Source organism: Schistocerca serialis, chromosome 1 (genome assembly GCF_023864345.2).
Source record: "Schistocerca serialis cubense isolate TAMUIC-IGC-003099 chromosome 1, iqSchSeri2.2, whole genome shotgun sequence".
Lineage (NCBI taxonomy): Eukaryota > Metazoa > Arthropoda > Insecta > Orthoptera > Acrididae > Schistocerca > Schistocerca serialis.
Genome location: NC_064638.1, coordinates 273,327,670 through 273,348,761, shown reverse-complemented (window position 1 = coordinate 273,348,761; position 21,092 = coordinate 273,327,670). Strand labels below are relative to the sequence as shown.

The following is a 21,092-nucleotide window of genomic DNA, read 5'->3' as shown; positions in this document are numbered from 1 at the left end:
CCGCGAAAAACCGGCCGAAGGCGTTGGAGACAGCCAGAGGATCAACAAGGACCTCATTACCTGAGGTCAGGCCAGGTACGGCGGAGTGGGCCTTAATGCCCGACAGCCGGCGCAGGCCACCCCAGACGACAGAAGAGGGAGTAAAACTGTTAAAGGAGCTGGTGAAAGAGGCCCAACAAGCTTTTTTGCTGTCTTTGATGACTCTACGGCATTGCGCTCGGAGTCGTTTGTATCCAATACAATTCGCCAACGTAGGATGGCGGCGAAAGGTGCGTAAAGCACGTCGTCGAGCACGGACAGCGTCTCTACAAGCCTCATTCCACCAGGGGACGGAAACGCGACTTGAAGAAGAGGTAGTACGAGGAATGGAACGTTCGGCAGCATTGATGATAACAGCCATGAGGTATTCGACCTGGCTGTCACAACTGAGAAAATCGTGGTCTGGAAAGGTCGCCAGGGAGGAGTAAAGTCCCCAGTCAGCTTTCGGCATGTTCCAGCTCGAAGGACTTGGGGATGGGGTGTGGTGCAGGAGACAAACGACACAGGGGAAGTGGTCGCTCGAATAGGTGTCAGAAAGGACATACCACTCGAACCGATGGGCAAGAGTGGTAGAACAGATCGAGAGGTCCAAGTGGGAGTAGGTATGAGTAGAGTCAGAGGAAAGTCGGGGCGCCAGTATTGAGGCAGACAAGATTGAGATGGTTGAAGACATCCACAGGATGCAGGAGAGCCCCAAAGGGGATGATGGGCATTGAAGTCGCCAAACAAAAACGGCAGAGGAAGCTGAACAATCAGGTGCATCATGTCAGCCCAACTAACTGCGGACGACGATGGAGTGTAGATGGTACAAACTGAGAAGGTAAAAGCAGAAAGAGTAATACGGACAGCTATTGCTTGGAGTGGGGTGGTCAATGGGATGGGATGGTAATAGATATCGTCCCGAACGAGCAACATGACCCCACCATGAGCTGGGATACCGTCCACAGGGGTGAGGTCATACCGCTCCAAGGTATAGTGGGTAAAGGCAATACGGTCAGTCGGGCGCAACGTGGTTTCCTGGAGACCAAGGACGAGCGGACAGTGCAGGCGGAGGAGCAGTTGTAATTCCTCCTGATTAGATCGAATACCTCTTATGTTCCAATGTAACAAGGCCATCGCTAGTCAAAAAAGTGGGGGAAAGAGACGGGGGAAGAGCTGGTCACCTCGACGGCCGCAGAGGGCCAGGTTTCGAGGGAACAACGCTACAACCAGCGGGAGGCGGATCCTGTTCCATCGAGTCTTCGCCAGCTGCAGCCGCTGTCCCGGGTTGTGTAGGAGGGGCAGCATCATTTGCCGATGAGAGGCCAGCTGAGCGCCTGGCAGCAGAGCATCACGGCGAAACTGAGGACGGCCGGGAGCAGCGACTCACGGATGGAGCGTCAGACGAAACGCGTCGGGGTGGAGAGGGGGATAGAGACTTCTTCTTGGAGGCCTTCTTGGAAGTCCAAGGAGGCACAGGGATGGTGGGCTGGACCCGAAGAAGGTCCTCACGCACGGGGTCTGTTTTGGAACGCCGGACCTCAGAAGCTGGGGTCCGGAACATTTCCCCGATGGACGCTTGAGAAGAGGATCGCTTCTCAGGCGGCGGGGGGAGAGGAGGAGCAAGGGTGGCCCCTGGGGCAGAGGGGGCGGGGGCCATGGGGGAGGAGGATTTGGAAGGGAGGGATTTGGGAGGCGGAGGCATCGACCCCGGATGGGGGGATGAGGTGGAGGGGGGACAGGATAGGGGTGAGGATATCGTGGAAGGAGTTGACACGACTGAGGCAAACGAAGTGGTCAACGTCACAGGATTGAGGTGGTCATACTTCTTCCTGGCCTCAGAATAAGAGAGACGATCCAAAGTTTTGAGTTCTTGAATCTTCTTCTCCTTCTGATACGCGTGGCAGTCTAAGGATCTAGGAGAGTGGATGATAGGACAATTAACGCACCGAGGTGGTGGGGTGCATGTATGTTCCTCACGAAGATGACGTCCACAACTGCCACAAAGGGGCTCAGCCTCACACTGTGACATGTGCCCAAAGCGCAAACACCGAAAACAGCGCATAGGAGGCGGGACGTAAGGTCGCACATCGCACCGGTAGCACATCACCTTTACCTTCTCTGGGAGAACGTCCCCTCGAAGGCGAGGATAAAGGCCCCAGTGTCGATGCGACAGTCTTTGGGGCCGCACTGGACTCGCCGGACGAAATGCACGCCTCTGCGCTCCAGGTTGGCCCTGAGCTCCTCATCAGATTGCAGCAGGAGGTCCCGATGAAAAATAACCCCCTGCGTCCTATTCAGTTCCAGATGTGGGACAATGGACACTGGGATGTCCCCTAGTCGGTCGCACGCCTGGAGCGCCGCCGACTGTGTGGCGGAGGTGGTCTTTATAAGAACGGACCCCAAACGCATTTTACTGAGAGCCTCGATTTCCCCGAAGATGTCCTCAATGTGCTGAACAAAGAACATGGGCTTGGAGGTGGCGAACGTCCCCCCCATCGGTTTGAGGACAGACCAAATAGTGGGGGAAGTACTTCGCCCCAAGCCGGCGGGCCTGTCCTTCCTCCCAGGGAGTGGCCAAGGGGGAAAGGGCAGGAGAACCAGAACCAGAGACAGTACCTTTCCTTTTGAAAGACTCGGCCGCAGAGCGACCTGATACGTGTTGACGTTTCATCTGCGAAACGTCCGCCCCGATACCACCCACTCCGACCAGGGGCTCTCCCCACGGGCGCCACCCAGCCTCAGCAAGGGCCACCTGGCAGGATGACCATTGCCGGGAGTCCTGATGCCCCAAGGAGACGGGCATCTACTCCTTGGCCGACGTGGGGAGGGTGCAGCTCAGGTATCGGCAGTACGATCCCTGTGTTGTCAAGGGGCTACAACCTAGAGGGTACATGACGACCCCACCACAACGGGCTGGCTACCGTCCTGGTGCCATGGAAAGTCCATCATGATCGTAGGTGCAGATGGGGATGCACTATGGGCGTAACTTGTACAACCCATCAGGCGTTTAGGCCCAATTTGAGGAATAGTGGGTATGGTTACAACGCCATTACAATGCTGAGTGCCAAGGTCTTAGTGCACTGAGGACCAGTGGTACACCACGTAAGGCGTCCTTCCCCAAAAGGCTCGTACTTCTGTAGAATTTTGAAAAATGGTGGTCAAACCCCAAGGGGGACCACCACATGGAAGGCCGAAACGGTTGAAACTCCTTTTAGTCGCCTCTTACGACAGGCAGGAATACCTCGAGCCTATTCTTACCCCGGACCCGCAGGGGGGGAAACTAGGGTTTGAAAACACGAAACAGGTAGAAGAAACTCTCGTCGTTTGCGGGCGGGAATTGCCTTGCTTAATGTGATGCCAGAATGTCTTGTCATGAAGGGCAGCAGAACGGAATGTAGAATATCATCGATGTAGCGCTGTGCTGTATGAGTACCGCGGATGACAACCATAGCGGTCCTGCTATGAAAGAAATGGGACGCCGGAGCATCTGAAGGTTGTCGGGTCGTATGCCACCACTGTTCAGAACATCGCCCAACACGTCTTCAGCCTGCAATCTCATTGACTGGAGTAGGACCAGCGTAGATGTGTGTGGAGTTGCCTCAGACAGCAGTTGGGTATTAGCTGGACAATCGCCCTCCATAATGATTGTTTAGGATGCCATTTCATTTCATAGTAGGAACCCTTTGGTTATCTGCGGCACCCTTATAGCACAGTGGTACGTCGATATTCTACGCTCCGTTTTGTTGCCTTTCATGGCAAGTGGGCCCTAACAAAAATGTTACCAGCATCTACGTCGGATACTGCATTCACACGTCTATCGCCCGTGTGAGTCGCTTGTGGTTCCTGGCGAACTGAATTCTCGTTACCTGCCAGGCACAGATCACAGCAAATGCCTGCGTCTACAGTTCGGTAGGTCCACATTCGTTGCAGTTTGCCAATTTCGATGCAACACTGGACGAAGCTGCGCGGTCCGTTACGGCCATACGAGAAAGATGTAAATAACCCTTCGCTGTAGTGACGCCTATTAGTATCCGCTAGTCTACCAGTATAACTTTTCTATCCGTTCCATGCATGCATCACTGTACGAGCTGAACGGTATTACTAAACCGTTTGCCAGATATGATTATTCTTCATTTCAGACTCTGTGCTTTAACCTCTAATTTAACCGATTTCACTTTTCAACTTCGTCTGCTTGCTTCTCACATTGTGAGTTTGTGGTGACGATCTTTCCGGATACACACAAGAGGGCTCTGGTGGGCCTCGGCAGTCCCTAAATGTCTCCACAGTCTGGATTCACTAATGATATTCTTTCTAGATATTTTAGCATCCACAAATATGAGTCTGCCTCTGCCATTTTCCCATATTGCCATTTGGTGGCAACCGCATTTCATTTCATCGTCCTTAACCGCTCAATAACATCAACAAAAGCAAAACGAGGATAATGAAATGTAGTCGCATTAAGTCGGGTGATGCTGAGGGAATTAGATTAGGAAATGAGACACTTCAAGTAATAAAGGAGTTTTGCTATTTGGGGAGTAAAATAACTGATGATGGTAGAAGTAGAGAGGATATAAAATGTAGACTGGCAATGGCAAGGAAAGCGTTTCTGAAGAAGAGAAATTTGTTAACATCGAGTATAGATTTAAGTGTCAGGAAGTCGTTTCTGAAAGTATTTGTATGTAGCCATGTATGGAAGTGAAACATTGACGATAACTAGTTTGGACAAGAAGAGAATAGAACCTTTCGAAATGTGGTGCTACAGAAGAATGCTGAAGATTAGATGGGTAGATCACATAACTAATGAGGTATTTAATAGAATCGGGGAGGAGTTTGTGGCACAACTTGACTAGAAGAAGGGATCGGTTGGTAGGACATGTTCTGAGGCATCAAAGCATCACCAATTTAGTACTGGAGGGCAGCGTGGAGAGTAAAAATCGTAGAGGGAGACCAAGAGATGAATACACTAAGCAGATTCAGAAGTATGTAGGCTGCAGTAAGTACTGGGAGGTGATGAAGCTTGCACAAGATAGAGTAGCATGGATTGGTTGGTTGGTTGGTTTGGGGAAGGAGAGCAGACAGCGTGGTCATCGGTCTCATCGGATTAGGGAAGGATGGGGAAGGAAGTCGGCCGTGCCCTTTCAGAGAAACCATCCCGGCATTTGCCTGGAGTGATTTAGGGAAATCACGGAAAACCTAAATCAGGATGGCCGGACGCGGGATTGAACCGTCGTCCTCCCGAATGCGAGTCCAGTGTCTAACCACTGCGCCACCTCGCTCGGTGGAGCAGCATGGAGAAATGCATCAAACCAGTCTCAGGACTGAAGACGACGACGACGACGACGACGACGACGACGACGACGACGACGACTACTACTACTACTACTACTACTACTACTACTACTAAATAATTAATGAAGCCATAGTGCACCACAATAGTCCCAATTGTTGCTATTAATTTTCCGCTATTATTTTAACGTTAAGCGATGGCAGACTACAGTTACTCTGCATTTCAAAATGTTACGCTCTGGGGAAATACCAGGTGTATCTCTTAAGAGCCGTCAGGTGCATTTTGTTCGACGTTTCGTGGAAAATTTGTAATATCTTGTCATCTGTAGATCAGTTCATACCACTATTGTTTCATACGACATCTGACAACGAGGAAAAAACAGAACGAAATTTTTTTTTATAAAGTGGACTTATGTGCGTATTGGATAAAGCTGTCCATGCGGTGTTCGGTTTATCGATGTGTGTTAACAGAGAAGGCGAAACAAAAAATAGCCAGTGCTGTAGCAGCTACTGACGAGAAGAACACCTCAAGTACTATACCCCGATTTCCCAGAACCATCGCACAGAGGAAGAGGAGTTCAAAATAGGAAAGATGCCTTTTAATGCGCGTTAATCTCAATCCAACTGGTGGCACAATGGCTTGCATCACGCCCCCACTTACGCGACCCGTTTTCGAATCCCTATTATTGTTTTTATTTTTGTTTTGTCTTTTACCTATTCGTTTCCTTAGAAGGCTACAACATCTTATTAAGTTATGGGATACAAGGGCATTATATTAATTTTAGAATTACAAATGGGTTTCTCAATAAGTATCATGCATTTATTATGAGACGTTATTCCAGGGGTTACAGTCTTTTTAATTTTCCCATTTATTTAGCACACTATCAGACGAGTAAGGACAACGTTATTTCAATATACGTTAAAAAACATTCCTTCAATATGGACATGGGTAGATAAATGGAAACAGGGCTGTGAGCACTATAGGACTTAACAGCTGTGGTCATCAGTCCCCTAGAACTTAGAACTACTTCAACCTAACTAACCTAAGGACATCACACACATCCATGCCCGAGGCAGGATTCGAACCTGCGACTGTAGCGGTCGCGCGGTTCCAGACTGAAGCGCCTAGAACCGCTCGGCCACACCGGCCGGCTAAATGGAAACATAATATGGTTTCTAACATGAGAGCTAAAAGTGTGAAGCTGCAACGCTAGCCACTTTTCTATCCCTTCAGTTTAATTACGTACTCGCTAAAAGGCAAGAAGTACCTCAAACTTTTGTCAACGTTTTCTCAGAAATGGTCGAGTGTCTACGGATAAGCCGAGAGATGTTCCTTTATTTTGACCTTTCCAGTGAGCGAAGTTTCTGGGATATCGGGCTATGACACTTGCTGTGTTCTCTTTAATATCGCCACCGCATGACAGTAGGAGACAACACGGTGCCTGTCAGCACAACAGACCCCACAAGGGCTGTTAACGCTTGTCGGAGCAAAGTCCTTGCCCAACTTTCACTTCTCACCTCTTGCGCCAGCCACGCCATGCTGTCTGCTACGACCGCGCAGCAGCGCTACTTAGTCGCTGCTGGCTGGAGTATTGGCTGTCCGTGTTTAGTACCGTTAACTTTCTTCTACAATTTAGATGTAGCGTAATGAACAAAAAGTTTATTACGCGATTGCACTCAAGTTTTACGCTTAGTTGGATAATTAGTTGAGGGGTTAATAGTTTTTAGTGGTACATTTTCCTTTCTCTGTTTCTTTTAGTATTAGGTTTTTGTAGTTTTAGGGTCTTTTGCTTTGTAGACTTCGCAGCACAGAATACGGATGAACAAGAGGACCGCGCCCACTCCGCCATCAGTTTAGTCCAAATTTATGACATACACTGATCAGCCAGAACATTATGACCACCGACCTACTGTCTACATAAGCCCGTTCAGGCGACAGCAGCATTGCCTGGACAGAAATAACTGCTAGTCAGACACACGCATAGTGCAGGTAGTATCTGTGAGCGGGCTGTCTGTCTAGAATGGGGAAGACGCTCGGTCTGAGTTTAACCGAGGGCATATTGTAATAGCCCGGAGGCTAGGCAAGAGCATTTCAGAAACTGCACGACTCTTCGTGTGTTCGAGGAGTGCTGTGGTGTCTTCAACAGGTGGTGAAACCACGTCCAGACGCCGTGTGGTTGGGCGGTCACCATTAATTACAAATGTCTGAGGTCGTAGGCTGGCCAGACTGGTGAAACAGGACAGGTGGCATACTATGACAGAACTAAGATTAGACTAATGCTTGGCAGAGTACAAGTGTGTACACAGTGCACGAAACACTCCTAACGATTGGCCTCCACAGCCGGCGACCTATGCATGTGCATGTGCATGTAACACCACGACATCGGCAACTATGACAAATGGCCACGTGACCATCGGCACCCGACGTTGGCGCAGTGGCAGAGCCTTAGTCTGATGAATCCCAATACCTTTTTCAGCAGGCCTATGGGAGGGCACGAATCTGTCGTCGTCCAGGAGAACAGCTCCTTGACACCTGCAGTGACGAACGGAGACACGCTGGTGACGGCTGCATTAGGCTTGGAAACATTCGCTTCGGCATCCATGGTCCAGTGAAGCTCGTGCAAGGTACCACAACAGCCAGGGAGTATCTCACACTGGTTGCAGACCACGTACGCCCCTCGTGACGATCATGTTTCCCGACAGCAATGGCACTTTTCATCAAGATAATGCGCCAAGGCCAGCAATGAGCAGGAGTGGTTGGAGAAACATAGTGGTGAGTTCCAGTTGATGTGCTGGGGCCCCAACTCGCCAGATCTGAGCCCGATCGAACACATCTGGGATGTGACAACGTGGCGTCAGAGCTCATCGCCTCTTCCGCATGTGCGCAAGTGTGATGCCAATTCCCTCCAGTGACGTACCACAGTCGCTGCCGCACCGGAAAGAACTGGATGGTAATCCGAGACAGTGGGATCGAGTCCCTCAATAGAAACTTAAATTTTAGCATTACTTACACTCCAAACTAACCGAAATAATGTTCAATACCTTTTATGTCTTAATATTTTCATAGAAGGGATTAAGAGGGAAGACAAAGGAAAGTTTAGGATTGCAAATAAATTTCTAAGATAGATTTGTAACTACAGCGTACACGAGGACTTTCCAAAAGGGGGGGAGGGGGGAGGGGGGGGGAGGGGGGGAGGGGGGGAGCGTAATTAATGCGTACAGAATTTCTTACTCCGTTAGTTTCACTTTGACTTCGACCAGCCCTTGGCAGTTGCCATAATAAATTTGTCATTTAAGTACTGTACAGAGATAAGTGTCTCTTATCTCTATGAATTAGAGTCGATGGATTAATTTCGCCCTTTTATATGAAACAAACTGAATTCCTTAGAAACCTATGTATTTTCCATTCATCTGTCTAGTTGCAAGTGAGAACGCCATGTCTCTCTTTAACCTAATCATGAATAATCTTGATTTTGAGTTAAAATGACTTATTCTTCATTGAATATGTACCTTAAATATCAATTATTGTCTGGACAGTTTGTTGTATGTTTCAGCAACATAACTCCGCCGGGAAGCGGGAGTTCGGTGAGGTTATGATTATGCGCAATCAGCGTGCAAATCATATGCTTTTTTGCATCCTCATAGAACTTGAAATCTAAATTGTCTTATTTGAAATCTTGGTATTTTTGCTATTCAGTGCGACAAATTTCATGGTGTTGTGCTACATTTTATCACGGTCAGTCATCACTCAACTTATCGCTTTCCTACAGCTCTCTCTGCCCTTTGTTTCATCATAACGGTAAAACCAACAGCAACGCGCGTAGAATCAGCTAAGCCTAGAGTCTGTTTAAATCTTAACCCAGAACTAAAGAAAACCATTTTCACTCACGCTGAAGCCATTGTGATTATACCTCACATCAGAACAAATGGTATTCTGAGGTACAATACAATCGAGTATTCCATTTTTATTCTGACTACTTTTTTGGGAAGTATCACACCGCACCCGAACAATAGGTCCCCGATGTAGGTAATACTGGCCCATCAGCCGTTGGGGAAGACGCTGGCTAGCTTCGGCTGCCGAGCTTATTCACTTGTTAGCTCTCTACTGAGCAACGTGAATTTTTCGAGAATCTTGTGACAACGCAGTGAGACTATTCTTTCTGCAGAGGAAGATCTGAATAGCCCCATAATCGTAAAAATAAGGCGTTTATGAAATTCACAAGACGGCGAAAAATTTATTGACTCCGCTGTTTGTACGGAAAATATCAGCCCGCGGTGTGTAAACCATGAACTGTTAAATAACGCCTGTAATTTTATGTATAAAGACTGAGTCTTAATCCCTTTTCGGAAATGTGCAATTCCCAAATTTTCCTTTGTCTCTTTCGTGCCTTTTACGAACATATTGATACGTTTTGTTGTGCATTATTTCGGTTTATTTGCAGTATAAAAAAGGTAAAAATTTAAAATGAAAGCGTAGGGACTCGACTCCACGACCCTCGGATTGTCAGTCTATACTCTTTGCACTGCGCCATCCGCTGTCTGGAACGACGCCAACAATTGGCTCTTATGTCGCCCAAACCTCGCCAAAAACAATTCAAGAGCTCCTGCTCCTGTCACATTCACTGGCCGAAATCTGTAGGCGCGTCCTCTTTTAAGGACAAACTTTAGAGAGAAGAAAGTATATAGGATTACCTGAAATTAGATTAAGGATAAGCTTCAATCGGCGCTACCTTGGAAGCAAATTATGATGGTCAAAGAAGAGACGACTTAAAAAGGCTAGCACATGCTAAGACTATTATTCCTGACCAAGGGAATTGATTGATAGAGGGGTTATGGGACCAAACTGCCAGATCATCAGTCCCACGATTCCGAAGTGGGTCACAGAAGAAAGAGGGTATACTAAAAGTGGACGGATCCAGTCAGAGGAGTCAAATTATAAAATAATGGTCATTAAACACACAGTAAAGGCATAAAAGATGAGACCAAATCTAAAAACTGAAAAAAGGGGGGAGGGCGGTCATGGAGTCACAGACCGAGAAGGCTGTAAAAGTAGTCCCAACCACAGCCAAATTGCCCCTGCTCCAAGACTAAAGTACAACCCTATACCTGGAAATAATAACCACTTTCACCAAGGAAACTGAGGACCAGTTCAACCATCCGTGGATAGTCTGCTAATATTAAATTTAAGGAATCGGAAAGACTATACTTAACACAAAGGGCCGAAAGAAGGGGACATTCCACCAATATGAGAGATATCGTCGGTCTGTTCCACGACCACATTGTTGGGGTGGGTCGTTACGTAGAAGGACCTGACCAAGGGAAGTCTGCTGGTATTAAACAGTGACCATCTGAGAAAAATTCCTGAGAATGTAAGTTAAAGCGTTGTATCGTAGTGAATCATGTGCTCTGGGAACACTGGAAAAGAAATGACTAAGCATTTGAGGTAGACAGAAAGATGTTCCAAATTAGGTGGACTGACAAGATGATTCAGTTTGTTCTCCACAGAATCGGTGAAGAAAGGAACATATGGAAAACATTGAAATGAAGAGACAGGACACGGGTTTAAGGTATCAGGGGATAACGTTCTTGTTACTACAGATAGTTTTAGAGGGTAAAATTATAAAAGGAGAGAAAATACAGCCAATAAATAATTGAGGACGTAAAGTGCAGTCACAACTCTGAGATTAAGAGCTTAGTGCATGAGAGTTTCCTCTCCTATACTAAGCTACCTGTCTGTATGTATGTATGCACAAAAATGAATTTGTCTGTGCTAGTTTGTGGTCGAGTGGTTGTAAGCTCTTCAGTCCGGAACCGCGCTGCTGCTACGGTTGCAGGTTCGAATCCTGCCTCGGGCATGGATGTTTGTGATGTCCTTAGGTTTAAGTAGTTCTAAGTCTAGGGAACTGATGACCTCAGATGTTAAGTCCCATAGTGCTTAGAGGCATTTGAACCATCTGATCTAGTTTAGCTTTACAGAGAGACTAAGTGTGAAAAATGAAGAAAGAAAAAAGAATAAAAATTGCCCTATAAACACATCAAACACATTTGACAGAGGGCTACAGGATCTGTAAAGGAAAACCGGTCACAAAGAATAAATAAAGTATCTGCGTGGAACAGCTTTCATGGTCAAAATCTAACAGAATCCACAACGAATTTCGCGTCCCCATCAGACCGAATATCTTCTCTCTGTTAGATCTGCAAACAAGGGCTATACCATCATAAACGCACATGCACCTACCAACAACAACGACAACAGAAGAAATCTAACAATTTTGGAAGACACTAGAAAATAAGACATCAAAAAACACAAAGCACAAAGTAAAACTACTCGTAGGAGACTTCAGTGGACAGATTGGCAGAGAAGAGAAATACTAGGTAATAGTAGAAAATTTTCCTGCACACAAACGCACCAATAAGAATTGAGATGGGCTCATCAACTTCTGCAGCCAGTTTGACTTAACGTCAACCTTTCTCAAGAAATTGACAAGGAGAGAGAAGACCTGGTGGTCTAATAGACATTTAGGCTCTAATCTGGATCATTTGGTAATAACCCCACAAAACCATAGAGAAAACAGGAATGTGTCAGGAGTTGAATAGCACAACTTTTTAAAAGAAATCAAAGCCAGTTTAAATCAAAGGCCAAACGTCAAAATTAAAAAGGCCATACAATTAACAAAATTTGTCAGTACAGGAACGAATTCGTCAAAAATCTTCACGCATAGAAGATGAGAAACTGGGATAAAACCAGAAGAATGATAGAAATGATGAACGATTACCAACGACATAGACAACTATGAGCTACTAGCTAATTAGTTCAAAATTTTTCTAAACTGCGAGGAGCCAACACAAAGACTAATTTTCAGACAGCCTCAAGAAGAAAACATAGGTGTTGGAATAATATGTGACGAAACGATAGGGCGTAGACTAACTGCGTGGAAAAAATGAAACACCGGCAGAAAGAAACGAATACATTTACAGAGATCAAAACAGTAGTCAAAAATTATTCGAATAGAAAACGGAAATATGACGAAACGATTAGAGGAAATAGAGTTTCATACAGGACTAAAACACAAAGAAAGTTTTCAACGAAGTTTCCAACGAAGAAATAACAGGTTACAAGTCAACGAGCCTACATTTCAAAGATTCAACAGGCAAACTGATTACCAACGACATAGGCAACTATGAGCTACTAGCTAATTAGTTCAAAAATTTTCTAAACTGCGAGGAGCCAACACAGACTAATTTTCAGACAGCCTCAAGAAGAAAACCCACATTCAGAACCATCATCACTGCATCAAACTGAACGATACATCGGCCAGCTGAAAAACAGCGTCAGGTGAAGACGGCATATTAGCTAAGATGTCGAAGCTGAGAGAGAAGAGGGCAGCTGAAACTATTTATGAGGCTATTAAAGATTACAGAAAGAAAAATATCGGACGATTCGAAACTAAGCATAATCCATCCGCTACACAAGGAGGGTGACAAGACAGAGACAAACAATTACCGAGGCACATGTCTACTTCCAGTCACCTAAAAAATTATATCCAAAGCTTTACTGAATAATATAGATCAAGCAGAACACACAATTTTCGAGTACCAAGTAGAGTTCGGAAAAGAAAAGATCGTGCCCAGAACAAATTTTTAACTTTAAAACTACGTCTGAAATTCTATAGTAAATTGTGGTTTCCATCACTTTCATCACTAGGCACTGCTGCATTTCCATTCGCCGAATGCCACTGCCTTAGTCACGTTCTGCGTCACCACTTTCAAATGCAAACAGACAGCATTATAACCTGTTCAACACTTTTGACGTTCTTATGCGTTTTAGCCCAGTCTGTTACAAGTACTTTTAAGCAGCTTCATGAGTGTCCTCCCACAGATTAGGGATATTTCTTGCTGATACTTATATTTAATGGTGTGACAGATCAGTTCCACTGGATTTAAATCTGAACAATATGGAGCTAATCTTAGAACAGCAAATCACGTTCAGTAGTGAAGCCTGTCTCCATTCTGTTAAGCTCTATTACAGCGCCATCTATCACAAAGCGACGAAAGTGGTCCAACTAAAACATTCATATTTCTTTACGTACTTCACGAATGTGTAATAAAAATGGGGTTCCTATTTAAAAAACGCAGCTGATATCCGTTTGACCTATGACAGCGCCATCTAGCGGGCCATCCATAGCGCCATCTGGTTTCCCCTTCAAGCTAGACGAGTTTCGTTCTTTGTAGTTTTTTCGCTTGATGCTTATGTATTGAGATATTTGGCCCGGTCACTATCAATGGACCACCCTGTAGACACTCCAAGGCCCCACAATCCCGTAAGCTTTCTACGGTGAACAGCTGTCAGTTGTAAAGGCGGCCACTGTCGTACTAAACTCTTGAGCCTTTAGTTATAACATCTGTGTCAAACAATGTTTCATTTGAGTATGTAACCACGAGACAGCAATTAATTTATGAACAAACGTCAACCAGTCACTGTTTACCGATTTTTTTTACGTTTGACAAAAAATTTGCCATTCTTCAGCTTCCAACATTATCGTAACTTTGTTCAGAACCAAAATACAGCTTATAACGTTAAAGCGAACGTGGGTTTTAATAAGTCTTTCACTGCTCCAAATTTTTTAAATTTGAATTAATTTATTTTCGAGCCTCATATCCACCAGTACTATGAGACACAGCAGCTACTGTCAAAAAATAAAGTTAGTGACGTATCCCTTCTGAAAATTTAAGTGCTATGGCAGTTCATTATATTAAACATCTGCACACACGCGCGTATCTGTGTTAGATACTATTTGTTCCTTTTCCAAATTTATTTGTGCAATTAAACGCTATTTTTCTTCACGTACACTAGGATGTGTAGGCAGTTCAGTTACGACTAATACTGTTTGTATGCATGAAACACACAGGACAACTGCTAGGTCAATCGCATTTTCTTTACTACCATTTTCGGTCTATCAGACAATTTTGATGAACGAAAGCATCATTTGTATACACATATTCACATTATAATAAATATGTTTATCATTTCAGTCTGTGTCAGAACTTCTTTGGAGTCCCATCAGAACAAAAACCCCGCATTATATATTCTTAATGGGCGATATATGAGCGTATATTCCCGAAGATGGTCTTAAGCGGTTCACCTAGCAGCTATCAGTGTGTGTAGCTTATTTCACAAGAAAGCAAATCTTACCCTCTGCTCAGAAAATAGCAGCACAGAGACCGAGAGGCCGCAATATTGGAAATCAGGTAGCTTGGGTTGGAACGTTTCAATATCTAATGGTAATATTATGAAGTGACATGAAATGGAACATACGGAATTAAAGTAGGTAAGGCAAATTGAATCCTTAAGATGTGCTGAGAGGTTTCTGGTAGACTGAGTACTTTTAAACTACGTACAACAGGTTGTGAAGACATTCTAGCACAGTCTAAACTGACATACACTGCTAGGATCGCAACAGCTCGGTATAGCCCGTATCAAATTTAAAAGGGATTCTAACGGAATTTAAATGAGAGTCTCTGGGAGCATAGCAATATTCTTGCGAAGTCCTGTTGCGTAAATTTAGAGAATCGATATTCAAGCAGGATCGTGTTAAAGTTGTGCTGTCTCCGCCTTGTATCGTGCATAGAGATTATAAGAACAATAAAAATTTTGTCCCGTACAGAGGCACTACTCTATACCCCACTGAAGGACTATTACTAGTTAATAACATTACGAAATACTCCAGACATGTCATTTTGGCTTACGCAGTACATGAACGTTTAAAAATAGAGAACGTTACGCCAAGTATGTCCATGCGAAGGAAAGACACCAAAAACAAATATTTCAAAGCTGGTTGAGAGTCAACGTTTGTCATTTTGGCATCTGCGCAAAACCCAGCCAAGAGCTTTACTACGATCTCATTCTAGTGGTCTGTAGTTGCCTTCCTCAGTTGTTGAAATTGACTCAGCCAGTTGCTGAAACCTTTCGATTCGTAATCTGGCAATTTACCACTGAACCACCAACTCAATAGAACTTAATTTAGAAATGTTACATCAGAGTACAGTCTCGTCCTCAAGATTCCTACCTCAGTATCGACAATAGGCAACTAAGTCTTAAAAAGGTTTCGCAGATTTTGAAATAGTAGATTTTGTACTTTCATTATCTGTTTATGTACCTTAGTGTTTGTATCAAAACTAAGTCGTGAATACAACCCTAAAAATGAAATTGGTTTTCTTCTGCAAGATGATTCAAGAAAATGCTTGCGTCTCCGAACGCAGATTACGAAAATGACTCGGTTCATTAAGCGCTTTATATCCGTTCCTAAACATGGCCTCTCGATTGCGACACAGACGCATTAAGGGACTGTTCCAGACAGCGTCGTGAATGTTGTTAAATTTCAAGATCTCCACTAACTCCCTGCGAGCATTCCAGCTATGGTAAACAAAAATTAAAAATCCTGTGTCTTACGACAATGTCTAGGAGGCATCAGCCAGTTTTTATAACAAGTTCAATCAGATCGCAGTTATCTTAATTTTTATATTCCAGTATTTGACATTTCGTATGTCATTGTTACGCTACTTCGTCCCAGGTTTTACTCCGTAAAACGCTTTCCGCTAGTAGCAACATAATATTCCAATCGTCATACCAACATACTTGGCATAAAATCCATGCCAGATATTTCCGATGAAATAAATTATTTTTATACATCAAACTTATATCAATATAACTGATGCAGAAAATGGTCACTCCAACAAAATTATTACTTTTCTGTTCGTTATTTTTTATCCTGCCGATATTACTCAAAAAAATCATTTACATTGCATCACACATCAATTACAATACACGTTACTTAACCTAGCCGTAATGTAACATGCCTTATGCTTTCACATATTTACATAAAGTCATGGCTAACTTGGAAATAATTCAGCCGGCTGCGGTGGCCGAGCGGTTCTAGGCGCTACAGTCTGGAACCGCGCAACCGCTACGGTCGCAGGTTCGAATCCTGCCTCGGGCATGGATGTGTGTGATGTCCTTAGGTTAGTTAGGTTTAAGTAGTTATAACTTCTAGGGGACTGATGACCTTAGAAGTTAAGTCCCATAGTGCTCAGAGCCATTTTTGGAAATAATTCAAGTTTCTTTGTTTTGCCGAGAGAACAGCAGTTGGTTATCTAAGTAAGTAATGAAAGAAGGGAAAACGGACAGAAAAAGTAAATAAAAAGAACAAGGAAGGGAAAGTACTTTAAGCAGAAACGAGGATTTAATTCAATGTTGAACGAAGAGAAATATCCTTTAATTTTTGGAAAAAATTACTGGGGCTACAAAAGTGAAGTCCTTCAACTTTTTCTTAATGGTACCAGATTTTGCGTGCAATACAGGGTGACTTGTACGAGAGGCAGACAGCAGCAATGGAGAAGCACGACAACGTTTTTTGTTTTGTGAATAGGTACAGCAAGGGAAATAAGACGATCTAAACGCGTGTAAGATATTACTGTACACGGAAGTACGGCTTAAGTAAATTTACAGCAAACCACAATCATTGGCTTACTACAAGACAAAATTTAATCAAGAATGAAGGAGACACGTCGCACAGAAATCTGAATGCAGTTGTACTTACCTAGCAGTAAAACCACGCTCGTCATCAGACACATCTCCGGGAGGCGGCTCGACTGCATTGTGAGGGGGAATCTGGAACAGTGCTTCGCAGTGTGAGTCGCCGCGGAATAAATACACATGTGGACAACACGCCGGTTGCGTCCAACGGGAACTGGGAAGAACAGTGACGTCACAGGTCAATTCCGTGGCGTGACGCACGACGTTCACCTCCCCTGTGTCTGTTTTCCTCGTCATCGGTCCTGCGCGGGGAATCAGAGTGCATGCGTCACAGGCAGCATTGCTGTTTCGGTTTCGTTCCTGAGGGAGACCGTTTACAAGGAAGAATTATTGTTTTCGTTGTGCCAGCCATCTATTGGCAATAAAGAGGATTGTATTTTATTTTATCCAGTAGAAATGCTTGCCGAAAACCTGCGACTGTAAAAAAAGGGTTTGTATATAAAAATAACTTTTGCTGCTACTACGGCACGCGATTTACTTTTATGAGTTCCTACAAGATGCGTTTCGGAAAATTATTCCCATTTTCAAGTGCGTTTTTCGGGTATTATGAAATGTATGTGCAATGTTTACGATGTTCTCTCCCAGCTGAAAATGGTTCAAATGGCTCTAAGCACTATGGGACTTAACATCTGAGGTCATCAGTCCCCTAGACTTAGAACTACTTAAACCTAACTAACCTAATGACATCACACACATCCATGCCTGAGGCAGGGTTCGAACCTGCGACCGTAGCAGCAGCGCGGTTCCGGACAGCGCCTAGAACCGCACGGTCACAGCAGCCGGCTGTCTCAGCTGAACAAGTTAACTGTTTTAATTATTTAGGAAACCAAATACGTTGTCAGCACAATATAGATATAGACAACAAGCTTCATCAGTTTCATTGTATATGTAGCTCTATGAATAGAATCTTAAAGAACAGAGTTAGAAGGGAAATAAAAATAAAGTTTTATAAAACTATGGCTGTGACGCACTCTGCTGTGAGGAAGTGAAACCTAGATTCTCACAGAGAAGGGTAAGAGTAAAATATAAACAACTGAAATGAGATTTCTATGAGCGGTAGAAGGTTGTACACGTCAATACCGGATTAGGAATGAACAAATTAGAGAACTGGCCGTTGAAGGGGTAAACAACACAACAGAGAAATACAGAAACAGGTGGAAAGGGCAAGTGAGCAGAATGAAAGGAGAAAGACTGATGTGACAGCTGCAGAGATACAGTCGGAGAGGGAAAAGAAGCCGCGGTAGGCCCCAAATGAGATGGGCCGAACAATAACCTTTGAAAACGGAACAAGCAGTTAGCTTACTCCCTGTAAGAGAAGATGATGATAATGTTTTCGATCTGTGAGGTGCTGAATTACTCTGTTACCTTTGCTGTAATACATAAATAAACACAATTTTCTGATTAATGATGGATCATAAAATATATGTCATAGCGGATTTGAAAAAAAATACTTCCAGTTTTCTTGTAGGACACTACTTACGCAGAAACCCACACATATTAAACATCGCTGACATGATTTACAATGCACACTGTACATTGAAAACAGCAAACGCACAATAACAAACAGCCGCAAAGATATTTTGTCTTACCTGTATATTAAAAGGGAAAACGTTTGAGAGTTCAGTGGAATCTGTTATTCTATGGTATTTTTTATACATCCATGAATTTTATAAGAACTTTTCCTAAGACGTTCTTGGTAGCGAATAATTCGTTTCCTGGGAATAAAACTTTTGTTAATGAAACGATGTTGGTCGATCTTAATAATTTTTGCAACAGGTTACGGAACAAGGCCATGTACAATTAAATAAAACATAGTTTTAGAAGAATATTGGGTCATTCCAGTGTATGATGATTCTATTTTGTTGAAAAAACTCGTACGATAGCGGGAATCCTCAGTAAGAACTTCTTTTGTCATCAGTCTTCTGGTTGGCTTAATTCAGCCCGTCACGAACTCTTCTTCTGTCTTAAACTATTCTTATCAGAGTATCCCTTGCACCCTACATCCTCAATTACTTGTTGCGTTTATTCCAACCTCTGTCTTCCCTTACAGTTCTTATCCTCTGCCCTTCTTCTTGTCAGTGTTTTCCAAGTGTTCGTTCCTTCGCCGATTCTGAACAGAACATCCTTATCCTATCAACCCACATGTTTTTCAACATTCTTCTGTTGCACCACATCTCAAACCATTCGATTCTCCTCCGTTCCAGTTTCCTCACGGTCTATGATTCACTGTCATGCAATGCTGTGCTCCAGACATACGTTACCAGAATTTTCCTCTTCAAATTAAGGCCTATGTTTCACACTAGCAGACTTCACCTTGCCATGAATGCTCTCTTTGTCTATGCTCGTCTGTGTTTTATGACCTCCTTGCCTCTTCCGTCAGGGCTTATTTTGCTTCCAAGGTAGCAGAATTCCTAAACTTCATCTACTTCGTGATTCCCAGTTTTTATGCTAAGTTTCTCGCTATTCTCATCTCCGCTAAATTTCATTGCCTTTTTCTTTTTCTGGTTTACTCGCACTCCATATACTTTATCCATTAGACTGTCCATTCCATCCAAGAGATCCTGTAGTTCTTCTTCACTTTCACTTGAGAATGGCAATGTTTTCAGCGAATCTTATCATTGATATTCTTTCAGCCTGAATTTTAATCCCGGCCTTCCAATCTCATTGTTCTCTCTTGGTTCTGGTACATATTTTATATTACCCGTCTGCAGAGCTTAATCCTATGTTTCTAAGTATTTCGAATATCTAGCACAATTTTAAGTAGTCGAACGCTTTTTCTAACTCGATGAATGCTAAGAGCGTGTCTTGATTTTTGTACAGTCTTGCTTGGACTATCAAGCGCAACGTCAAGATCACCTCTCTGGTGCCTTTACCTTCCCTAAAGCCAAACTGATCCTCACCTAACAAGTCATTAATTTGCTTTTTCTGTTCTTCTGTGTATTATCCTTGTCGGCAGCTTGACTGCATGAGCTGTTAAGCCGATTGTGTGACAGTGCTCACACTTCCCTGCCCTTGCTATCTTCGGAATTGTGTGGATTATGCTTTTCCGGAAGTCTGATGGTACGTCGCCAGTCTCGTACATCTTGCTCACCAACTTGAACAGTCGTTCGGTTGTCACTTCACCCAATGATTTTAGCAGTTCCGATGGAATGTTATCTCATTTATTTAATCCCATGTGTTTCGGGTCTCCTTTGTATTCTGACTCTAATACCGGATCCCTTATATCTTTCATGTCAACTCCTGTTTCTTCTTCTGGCACGTCATCAGAGAAATCCTCATCCTCATAGAGACCTACAAAGTATTTTCTCTACGTGAAGAAAGGTCTCTTCTGTGTTTAACAGTGGAATTTCCATTGCGCTCTTAATGTTACAACCCTTATTTTTAATTTAAACGAATGATGTTTTGACTTGTCTATACGCCGGATGCATCCTCCTCCCAATCATTTCTTTTTCGATTTCTTCAAGTCCTTCCTGAAATCATTTCGTCTTATATATTATTAATTATAAAGCGAATAATGATAACTTGAAGGGGCCGACGATTGGGCAAAATGAAAATCGCACGTCTCTATAGTGCTTCGTTCATAAGAACTCGAAGACGTTATTAAAGGTACCAGCGAACGTGTGGTATGACATAAATATCAATATACGACACGGGACTTTTAGAAACAAACATGTTGTTGTGGTCTTCAGTCCTGAGACTGGTTTGATGCAGCTCTCCATGCTACTCTATCCTGTGCAAGCTTCTTCATCTCCCAGTACCTACTGCAACCTACATCCTTCTGAATCTGCTTAGTGTATTCATCTCTTGGTCTCCCTCTACGATTTTTACCCTCCACGCTGCCCTCCAATGCTAAATATGTGATCCCTTGATGCTTCAGTACATGTCCTACCAACAGCTCCCTTCTTCTAGTCAAGTTGTGCCACAAACTCCTCTTCTCTCCAATTCTATTCAGTACCTCCTCATTAGTTATGTGATCTACCCATCTAATCTTCAGCGTTATTCTGTAGCACCACATTTCGAAAGCTTCTATTCTCCTCCTGTCCGAACTATTTATCGTCCATGTTTCACTTCCATACATGGCTACACTCCATACAAATACTTTCAGAAACGACTTCCTGACACTTAAATCTATACTCGATGTTAACAAATTTTTCTTCTTCAGAAACGCTTTCCTTGCCATTGCCAGACTACT

The 21,092-nt window shown here is 43.8% G+C and overlaps 1 protein-coding gene across 1 annotated transcript in view; it reads right to left on the bottom strand.

Moving 5' to 3' along the window:
- The window catches only part of LOC126457274 (uncharacterized), a 36,900-nt gene extending 19,890 nt beyond the window's left edge, over positions 1–17,010 (bottom strand). The window contains exon 1 of the mRNA XM_050093441.1: positions 16,905–17,010. Within this exon, the coding sequence (XP_049949398.1) occupies positions 16,905–16,962 (58 nt within the window). The 5' untranslated portion in view covers positions 16,963–17,010. The remainder of the gene's footprint in view (positions 1–16,904) is intronic.
- Positions 17,011–21,092: the final 4,082 nt, after the last annotated feature.